The sequence below is a fragment of the Oncorhynchus mykiss genome, chromosome 16 (genome assembly GCF_057628025.1).
Source record: "Oncorhynchus mykiss isolate SJ-2025 chromosome 16, ASM5762802v1, whole genome shotgun sequence".
Lineage (NCBI taxonomy): Eukaryota > Metazoa > Chordata > Actinopteri > Salmoniformes > Salmonidae > Oncorhynchus > Oncorhynchus mykiss.
The window spans coordinates 3,613,331-3,625,432 of NC_143037.1; the positions used below are offsets into that span (position 1 = coordinate 3,613,331).

The window sequence follows — 12,102 nt, forward strand, 5'->3', positions numbered from 1 at the left end:
TATGCTAGCGAGTTAGGTTACACTAACTAACTTATATACTAGAGAGGGAGGTGACATTAACTATCTAACTCATATACTAGAGAGGGAGGTGACACTAACTAACTAACTAACGAACTCATATACTAGACAGGTAGGTGACACTAACTAACTAACTCATATACTAGACAGGTAGGTGACACTAACTAACTACCTAACTAACTCATATACTATAGAGGTAGGTTACACTAACTAACTAAAACATATACTGGAGAGGTAGGTGGCAGTAACTAACTAACTAACTAACTAACTAACTCATATACTAGAGAGGTAGGTTACACTAACTAACTAACTCATTTACTGGAGAGTTAGGTGACACTAACTAAGTCGTATACTAGAGAGGTAGGTGAGACTAACTAACCCATAACAAACCCATATGCTAGCGAGTTAAGTTACACTAACAAACGTATATACTAGAGAGGTAGGTGACACTAACTAACTAACTTATATACTAGAGAGGTAGGTGAGACTAACTAACTAACCCATATGCTAGCAAGTTAGGTTACACTAACTAACTTATATACTAGAGAGGGGGGTGACATTAACTATCTAACTCATATACTAGAGAGGGAGGTGACACTAACTATCTAACTCATATACTAGAGAGGTAGGTGACATTAACTATCTAACTCATATACTAGAGAGGTAGGTGACATTAACTATCTAACTCATATACTAGAGAGGTAGGTGACATTAACTATAATACTCATATACTAGAGAGATAAGTGACACTAACTCATATATTAGAGAGGTAGGTGACACTAACTAACTAACTCATACTAGAGAGGTAGGTTACACTAACTAACTAACTCATATACTAGAGAGGTTGGTGACACTAAGTAACTAATTAACTCACTAACTAATGTGTGTACTAGAGAGCTTGGTGACACTAACTAACTCATATACTCTAGAGGTAGGTGACTAACTATCTAACTCGTATTCTAGAGAGGTAGGTGACGCCAACTAACTAACTAACTAACTAACTAAGTAACTAACTAACCCCTATTATAGAGAGGTAGTTGACACTAACTAACTAACTCATATACTAGACAGGTAGGTGACACTAACTAACTAACTCATATACTAGACAGGTAGGTGACAAAAACTAAATAACTCAGATACTAGACAGGTAGGTGACACTAACTAACTAACTAACTAACTCATATACTAGACAGGTAGATGACACTAACTAACTCATATACTAGGAGAGTAGGTGACACTAAGTAACTAACTCATACACTAGACAGGTAGGTGACACTAACTAACTAACTAACTAACTCATATGCTACAGAAGTAGGTGACACTAACTTACTCATGTTCACTAGCTCCTTTTGGATATTTACACTTTGCTGTTCTGGGTCAGGTCCCAGGCTGGACAGTGAGCAGAGACCAGGGAATCATACAGTAACAGAATCTCAACATCTTCTAGGACAAAGATCAGGGAATCATACTATAACAGAATCTCAACATGTTCTAGAACACAGACCAGGGAATCATACTGTAATGTAACCTTGACATATTCTAGAACACAGACAGGGAATCATACTGTAATGTAACCTCAACATCTTCTAGAACAGAGACCAGGGAATCATACTGTAATGTTACCTCAGCATCTTCAAGAACACAGACCAGGGAATCATACTGTAATGTAACCTCAACATCTTCTAGAACACAGACTAGGGAATCATACTGTAACAGAATCTCAACATGTTCTAGAACACAGACCAGGGAATCATACTGTAACAGAATCTCAACATGTTCTAGAACATAGACCAGGGAATCATACTGTAATGTAACCTCAGCATCTTCTAGAACACAGACCAGGGAATCATAATGTAATGTAACCTCAGCATCTTCTAGAACACAGACCAGGGAATCATACTGTAATGTTACCTCAGCATCTTCAAGAACACAGACCAGGGAATCATAATGTAATGTAACCTCAGCATCTTCTAGAACACAGACCAGGGAATCATACTGTAATGTTACCTCAGCATCTTCAAGAACACAGACCGGGGAATCATACTGTAATGTAACCTCAGCATCTTCTAGAACACAGACCAGGGAATCATACTGTAATGTAACCTCAGCATCTTCTAGAACACAGACCAGGGAATCATACTGTAATGTAACCTCAGCATCTTCTAGAACACAGACCAGGGAATCATAATGTAATGTTACCTCAGCATCTTCTAGAACACAGACCAGGGAATCATACCGTAATGTAACCTCAGCATCTTCTAGAACACAGACCAGGGAATCATAATGTAATGTAACCTCAGCATCTTCTAGAACACAGACCAGGGAATCATACTGTAATGTAACCTCAGCATCTTCTAGAACACAGACCAGGGAATCATACCGTAATGTAACCTCAGCATCTTCTAGAACACAGACCAGGAATCATGCTGTAATGTAACCTCAGCATCTTCTAGAACACAGACCGGGGAATCATACTGTAATGTAACCTCAGCATCTTCTAGAACACAGACCAGGGAATCATACTGTAATGTAACCTCAACATCTTCTAGAACACAGACTAGGGAATCATACTGTAACAGAATCTCAACATGTTCTAGAACACAGACCAGGGAATCATACTGTAACAGAATCTCAACATGTTCTAGAACATAGACCAGGGAATCATACTGTAATGTAACCTCAGCATCTTCTAGAACACAGACCAGGGAATCATAATGTAATGTAACCTCAACATCTTCTAGAACACAGACCAGGGAATCATACTGTAATGTTACCTCAGCATCTTCAAGAACACAGACCAGGGAATCATAATGTAATGTAACCTCAGCATCTTCTAGAACACAGACCAGGGAATCATACTGTAATGTTACCTCAGCATCTTCAAGAACACAGACCGGGGAATCATACTGTAATGTAACCTCAGCATCTTCTAGAACACAGACCGGGGAATCATACTGTAATGTAACCTCAGCATCTTCTAGAACACAGACCAGGGAATCATACTGTAATGTAACCTCAGCATCTTCTAGAACACAGACCAGGGAATCATAATGTAATGTTACCTCAGCATCTTCTAGAACACAGACCAGGGAATCATACCGTAATGTAACCTCAGCATCTTCTAGAACACAGACCAGGGAATCATAATGTAATGTAACCTCAGCATCTTCTAGAACACAGACCAGGGAATCATACTGTAATGTAACCTCAGCATCTTCTAGAACACAGACCAGGGAATCATACCGTAATGTAACCTCAGCATCTTCTAGAACACAGACCAGGGAATCATACTGTAATGTAACCTCAGCATCTTCTAGAACACAGACCGGGGAATCATACTGTAATGTAACCTCAGCATCTTCTAGAACACAGACCAGGGAATCATACTGTAATGTAACCTCAACATCTTCTAGAACACAGACTAGGGAATCATACTGTAACAGAATCTCAACATGTTCTAGAACACAGACCAGGGAATCATACTGTAACAGAATCTCAACATGTTCTAGAACATAGACCAGGGAATCATACTGTAATGTAACCTCAGCATCTTCTAGAACACAGACCAGGGAATCATACCGTAATGTAACCTCAGCACTTGGTAGAGCAGGTGTATTCATATCTTAACACACAAAGTCTGTAGTAGTGGTGGTCTTAATCAGTGACTTATATGAGAGGAAGAATAAAAAACATAATGGATCTGACTTCAAGGTCCAGAGCTCAGTTTGGGGGCTCTCAACCCAGAACAGGTGTGTACACTACTATATGAGTGAGATAGGTACAGTAACTGTGTACCACAGGCTGAACAGGAATCATCATCTTGTAGACCCATGCACAGGCAATCATATTGTAACTTGGCCTGAGCACTGAGAAAGCATCTACTATAGATCCAGGACCAGCCTGGGTACTCTACTCTAGAGCCTGGACCAGCCTGGGTACTCTCCTCTAGAGCCAGGCCCAGCCTTGTTATTCTCCTCTAGAGCCTGGACCAGCCTGGGTACTCTCCTCTAGAGCCAGGACCAGCCTGGTTATTCTCCTCTAGAGCCTGGACCAGCCTGGGTACTCTCCTCTAGAGCCAGGACACAGAGCAGGTTATTCTCCTCTAGAGCCAGGACCAGCCTGGGTACTCTCCTCTGGGGCCTGGACCAGCCTGGGTACTCTCCTCTAGAGCCAGGACCAGCCTGGGTACTCTCCTATAGAGCCTGGACCAGCCTGGGTACTCTCCTCTAGAGCCTGGATCAGCCTGGGTACTCTCCTCTAGAGCCAGGACACAGAGCAGGATATTCTCCTCTGGAGCCAGGACCAGCCTGGGTACTCTCCTCTATAGCCTGGACCAGCCTGGGTACTCTCCTATAGAGCCTGGACCAGCCTGGGTACTCTCCTCTGGAGCCTGGACCAGCCTGGGTACTCTCCTCTAGAGCCAGGACCAGCATGGGTGCTCTCCTCTAGAGCCAGGACACAGAGCAGGATATTCTCCTCTGGAGCCAGGACCAGCCTGGGTACTCTCCTCTAGAGCCTGGACCATCCTGGGTACTCTCCTCTAGAGCCAGGACCAGCCTGTTTATTCTCCTCTAGAGCCTGGACCATCCTGGGTACTCTCCTCTAGAGCCAGGACCAGCCTGTTTATTCTCCTCTAGAGCCTGGACCAGCCTGGGAACTCTCAGAGTAGTTGATCTAGGATCAGGTCATACATTGTCTCAGAGTAGGTGATCTAGTATCAGGTCATAAAGCGTCTCAGTAGGAGTGTTGCTCTAGGATCAGGTCATAGTCTCAGTAGGAGTGGTGATCTAGTATCAGGTCATAAAGCGTCTCAGAGTAGGTGATATAGGATCAGGTCATAAAGCATCTCAGAGTAACTGATCTAGGATCAGGTCATACATTGTCTCAGAGTAGGTGATCTAGGATCAGGTCATATAGAGTCTCAGAGTAGGTGATCTAGGATCATTTCATAAAGAGTCTCAGTAGGAGTGGTGATCTAGGATCAGGTCATAGTCTCAGTAGGAGTGGTGATCTAGGATCAGGTCATAGTCTCAGTAGGAGTGGTGATCTAGGATCAGGTCATAAAGAGTCTCAGTAGGAGTGGTGATCTAGGATCAGGTCATAAAGAGTCTCAGAGTAGGTGATCTAGGATCAGGTTATAAAGAATCTCAGTAGGAGTGCAGATCCAGGATCAGGTCATAAAGAGTCTCAGAGTAGGTGATCCAGGATCAGGTCATAAAGAATCTCAGTAGGAGTGGTGATCTAGGATCAGGTCATAAAGAGTCTCAGTAGGAGTGGTGATCTAGGATCAGGTCATAATGAGTCTCAGAGTAACTGATCTAGGATCAGGTCATAAAGAGTCTCAGAGTAGGTGATCTAGTATCAGATCCGCTCTCTTGTTCATTATGATTTAAAAGGCAAAACTGATCTTGGATCAGCGATCATACTCTGACACACTCAAGTTAACAATCGGGTAATGACATTCGTTATATTCTTTCCGATGTGCTGAATTCTGCATTAAGGGGTGTTAATGTGAGGAATGATTCCCATCTCTGTAAGCTAAAGAGTTGTAATTAACCGAGTATTGAATTCTTGCCAAAAGCTAGTAGACCATTTAACAGCTGCATCCAGAGTTCTTCTGGTTTCTCCTGAGCAACAGAACAAAGTAGAGGCCATGTAGTCAATTCAGTTTCTGAAATTAAATTGTGTGAGATTGAATGTGATTGCCTGTGGCTATAAATCCGTGTAGTAGTAGGAGTTACCTTTTTCATATTGATTCTCCTTGATTTATTTAATTCCATTTTTAATTGTCCTTGTCAATCCCTCTCTTGAGATCTCTCTCTCTCTCTCTCTCGCTCTCTCTCTCTCTCTCTCTCTCTCTCTCTCTCTCTCTCTCTCTCTCTCTCTCTCTCTCTCTCTCTCTCTCTCTCTCTCTCTCCTCCTTTCTCTTTCCCTCTCTCTCTCAATCTAGATAGTGCTCTATGTGACAGATTCGATCAAAACAGTGACAGTACGATCAAAGATCCCCTGACACAATCTTTCTCTCTGTCGACCAGTAATATATTAGGGGTTGACATAAAATACAGAACAGGTTACTACTCTGTCCAATGAAGTCCTTAAATCATTCTCTGATCTGTTTCTCAGGAACTCTGTGATGTTCAACAATGAGTTGATGGCCGACGTTCACTTTGTGGTTGGACAAACAGGAGGGACGCAGAGACTACCAGGACACAGGGTAAGGGCCAGTATCCTTAGTATCATTACTGTCAGTATCATTACTGCTATAATCATTACTGTTAGTATCATTACTGTTAGTATCATTAATATCATTACTGTTAGTATCATTACTGTTAGTACCATTACTGTTAGTAGCATTAATATCATTACTGTTAATATCATTACTGTTAGTATCATTACTGTTAGTACCATTACTGTTAGTATCATTACTGTTAGTATCATTACTGTTAGTATCATTGCTGTTAATATCATTACTGTTCGTATCATTACTGTTAGTATCAGTACTGTTAGTATCATTAATATCATTACTGTTAGTATCATTACTGTTAGTACCATTAGTATCATTACTGTTAGTATCATTAATATCATTACTGTTAGTATCATTAATAACATTACTGTTAGTATCATTACTGTTAGTATCATTGCTGTTAGTATCATTACTGTTAGTATCATTAATATCATTACTGTTAGTATCATTACTGTTAGTATCATTACTGTTAGTATCATTACTGTTAGTATCATCACTGTTAGTATCATTAATATCATTACTGTTAGTATCATTACTGATAGTATCATTCCTGTTAGTATCATTCATATCATTACTGTTAGTATCATTCATATCATTAGTGTTAGTATCATTACTGTTAGTATCATTGATATCATTACTGTTAATATCATTCATATCATTACTGTTAGTATCATTAATATCACTACTGTAAGTATCATTACTGTTAGTATCATTAATATCATTACTGTTAGTATCATTACTGTTCGTATCATTACTGTTAGTACCATTACTGTTAGTACCATTACTGTTAGTACCATTACTGTTATTATCATTAATATCATTACTGTTAGTACCATTACTGTTAGTACCATTACTGTTAGAAACCTTACCTGTTAGTATCATTAACACCATTACTGTTAATACCATTACTGTTAGTATCATTACTGTTAGTATCATTACTGTTAGTATCATTACTGTTAGTATCATTAATACCATTACTGTTAGTATCATTACTGTTAGTATCATTACTGTTAGTATCATTACTGTTAATATCATTATTGTTAGTATCATTAATATCATTAGTGTTAGTATCATTACTGTTAGTATCATTAATATCATTACTGTTAGTATCATTAATATCATTACTGTTAGTACCATTACTGTTAGTATCATTACTGTTAGTACAATTAATACCATTACAGTTAGTATCATTACTGTTAGTAGCATTACTGTTAGTATCATTACTGTTAGTACCATTAAAACCATTACTGTTAGTATCATTAATACCATTACTGTTAGTACCATTAATACCATTACTGTTAGTATCATTAATACCATTACTGTTAGTACCATTAATACCATTACTGTTAGTATCATTACTGTTAGTATCATTAATACCATTACTGTTAGTATCATTACTGTTAGTACCATTACTGTTAGTATCATTAATACCATTAATGTTAGTATCATTAATATCATTACTGTTAGTACCATTAATACCATTACTGTTAGTATCATTAATACCATTACTGTTAGTATCATTAATACCATTACTGTTAGTACCATTAATATCATTACTGTTAGTACCATTAATACCATTACTGTTAGTATCATTAATACCATTACTGTTAGTACCATTAATACCATTACTGTTAGTATCATTAATATCATTACTGTTAGTATCATTAATATCATTACTGTTAGTACCATTACTGTTAGTATCATTACTGTTAGTACCATTAATACCATTACTGTTAGTATCATTACTGTTAGTATCATTACTGTTAGTACAATTAATACCATTACTGTTAGTATCATTACTGTTAGTAGCATTACTGTTAGTATCATTACTGTTAGTACCATTAAAACCATTACTGTTAGTATCATTAATACCATTACTGTTAGTACCATTAATACCATTACTGTTAGTAGCATTACTGTTAGTATCATTAATACCATTACTGTTAGTATCATTACTGTTAGTACCATTACTGTTAGTATCATTAATACCATTCATGTTAGTATCATTAATATCATTACTGTTAGTACCATTAATACCATTACTGTTAGTACCATTACTGTTAGTATCATTACTGTTAGTATCATTACTGTTAGTATCATTAATACCATTACTGTTAGTACCATTAATACCATTACTGTTAGTATCATTAATACCATTACTGTTAGTACCATTAATACCATTACTGTTAGTATCATTAATATCATTACTGTTAGTATCATTAATATCATTACTGTTAGTACCATTACTGTTAGTATCATTACTGTTAGTACCATTAATACCATTACTGTTAGTATCATTACTGTTAGTATCATTACTGTTAGTACAATTAATACCATTACTGTTAGTATCATTACTGTTAGTATCATTACTGTTAGTATCATTACTGTTAGTACCATTAATACCATTACTGTTAGTACCATTAATACCATTACTGTTAGTATCATTAATACCATTACTGTTAGTATCATTAATACCATTACTGTTAGTACCATTAATACCATTACTGTTAGTATCATTAATACCATTACTGTTAGTACCATTAATACCATTACTGTTAGTATCATTAATATCATTACTGTTAGTATCATTAATATCATTACTGTTAGTACCATTACTGTTAGTATCATTACTGTTAGTACAATTAATACCATTACTGTTAGTATCATTACTGTTAGTATCATTACCGTTAGTATCATTACTGTTAGTACCATTAATACCATTACTGTTAGTATCATTAATACCATTACTGTTAGTACCATTAATACCATTACTGTTAGTATCATTAATACCATTACTGTTAGTACCATTAATACCATTTCTGTTAGTATCATTAATACCATTACTATTAGTATCATTACTGTTAGTACCATTAATACCATTACTGTTAGTATCATTACTGTTAGTACCAGTAATACCATTACTGTTAGTACCATTAATACCATTACTGTTAGTATCATTACTGTTAGTATCATTACTGTTAGTACCATTAATACCATTACTGTTAGTATCATTACTGTTAGTATCATTATTGTTAGTACCATTAATACCATTACTGTTAGTATCATTACTGTTAGTACCATTAATACAATTACTGTTAGTATCATTACTGTTAGTACCATTACTGTTAGTATCATTCATACCATTAATGTTAGTATCATTAATATCATTACTGTTAGTACCATTAATACCATTACTGTTAGTATCATTAATACCATTACTGTTAGTATCATTAATACCATTACTGTTAGTACCATTAATACCATTACTGTTAGTACCATTAATACCATTACTGTTAGTATCATTAATACCATTACTGTTAGTACCATTAATACCATTACTGTTAGTATCATTAATATCATTACTGTTAGTATCATTAATACCATTACTGTTAGTACCATTACTGTTAGTATCATTACTGTTAGTACCATTTATACCATTACTGTTAGTATCATTAACAACATTACTGTTAGTACCATTAATACCATTACTGTTAGTATCATTAATACCATTACTGTTAGTACCATTAATACAATTTCTGTTAGTATCATTAATACCATTACTATTAGTACCATTAATACCATTACTGTTAGTATCATTAATACCATTACTGTTAGTATCATTACTGTTAGTACCATTAATACCATTACTGTTAGTACCATTAATACCATTACTGTTAGTATCATTACTGTTAGTACCATTAATACCATTACTGTTAGTATCATTACTGTTAGTATCATTATTGTTAGTACCATTAATACCATTACTGTTAGTATCATTACTGTTAGTACCATTAATACCATTACTGTTAGCATCATTACTGTTAGTACCATTAATACCATTACTGTTAGTATCATTACTGTTAGTTTCATTACTGTTAGTATCATTACTGTTAGTATAATTACTGTTAGTATCATTACTGTTAGTATCATTAATATCATTACTGTTAGTATCATTACTGTTAGTATCATTACTGTTAATATCATTACTGTTAGTATCATTAGTGTTAGTATCATTACTGTTAGTACCATTAATACCATTTCTGTTAGTTTCATTAATACCATTACTGTTAGTACCATTAATACCATTACTGTTAGTATCATTAATACCATTACTGTTAGTATCATTACTGTTAGTACCATTAATACCATTACTGTTAGTATCATTACTGTTAGTATCATTACTTTTAGTATCATTACTGTTAGTATCATTACTGTTAGTACCATTAATACCATAACTGTTAGTACCATTAATACCATTACTGTTACTATCATTACTATTAGTACCATTACTCTTAGTATCTTTACTGTTAATATCATTACTGTTAGTATCATTAATATCATTACTGTTAATATCATTACTGTTAGTATCATTAATATCATTACTGTTAATATCATTACTGTTAGTATCATTGCTGTTAGTATCATTACTGTTAATATCATTACTGTTAGTATCATTAGTGTTAGTATCATTACTGTTAGTACCATTAATATCATTACTGTTAGTATCATTACTGTTAATATCATTAGTGTTAGTATCATTAGTGTTAGTATCATTACTGTTAATATCATTACTGTTAGTATCATTACTGTTAGTATCATTACATCATCATCTGTCAGTATCGGTACCGTTACTATCATCACATAGACTCTGCTTCGTCACTTCATAGCAGACAACACTGTAGGTTTAGAAGGAGGAATCCTTTGTGTTCCTCTCTCACTTCCTTCGCCATGTGTCTTTCAGACTCCACTCAATTATTTAACTACATGAGGCTAAAGGATGAAGGGAGGGAGACAGGAGTCAATGAGGAGGAGGAGGATGGGGGGGAGGGGAAGGATGGAGAGACTGAGACAGACAGTTGAGTGAAGGAGTATAAGGAGGAAGAGGAGGAAAGATGGAGAGAGGGAGTGGAGTGGAGGAGGGGGAGAAGGACGGAGAGACTGAGACAGACAGTTGAGTGAAGGAGGAGGAAGATGAAGAGGAGGAAATATTTATTATTATTTTACCTTTATTTAACTCGGCAAGTCAGTTAAGAACAAATTCCTATTTTCAATGACGGCCTAGGAACAGTGGGTTAACTGCCTGTTCAGGGGCAGAACGACAGATTTGTACCTTGTCAGCTCGGGGGTTTGAACATGAAACCTTCCGGTTACTAGTCCAAAGCGCAAACCACTAGGCTAGGATAGAGAGATGAAGGGAGGGAGTGTAGTGGAGGAGGAGGTGGAGGAGGAGGATAGAGAGATGAAGGGAGGGAGTGTAGTGGAGGAGGAGGTGGAGGAGGAGGATGGAGAGATGAAGGGAGGGAGTGTAGTGGAGGAGGAGGTGGAGGAGGAGGATAGAGAGATGAAGGGAGGGAGTGTAGTGGAGGAGGAGGTGGAGGAGGAGGATGGAGAGATGAAGGGAGGGAGTATAGTGGAGGAGGAGGTGGAGGAGGAGGATGGAGAGATGAAGGGAGGGAGTGTAGTGAAGGTGGAGGTGGAGGAGGAGGAGGAGGATGGAGAGATGAAGGGAGGGAGTGTAGTGAAGGTGGAGGTGGAGAAGGGGGAGGAGGAGGATGGAGAGATGAAGGGAGGGAGTGTAGTGAAGGTGGAGGAGGAGGATGGAGAGATGAAGAGAGGGAGTGAAGTGGAGGAGGAGGTGGAGGAGGAGGAGGATGGAGGGATGAAGAGAGTGTAGTGGAGGAGGAGGTGGAGGAGGAGGATGGAGAGATGAAGAGAGTGTAGTGGAGGAGGAGATGGAGGAGGAGGATGGAGAGATGAAGGGAGTGTAGTGGAGGAGGAGGAGGAGGAGGAGGAGGATGTAGAGATGAAGGGAGTGAAGGTAGAGGTGGAGGTGGAGGAGG

The 12,102-nt window shown here is 37.3% G+C and overlaps 1 protein-coding gene across 1 annotated transcript in view; it reads left to right on the top strand.

The window, feature by feature from the left end:
- The window catches only part of btbd3b (BTB domain containing 3b), a 40,041-nt gene that overhangs the window by 2,819 nt on the left and 25,120 nt on the right, over nt 1-12,102 (top strand). Inside the window, exon 2 of the mRNA XM_036945980.2 lies at nt 6,142-6,232. Coding sequence (XP_036801875.2) covers nt 6,142-6,232 — 91 coding nt within the window. The remainder of the gene's footprint in view (nt 1-6,141; nt 6,233-12,102) is intronic.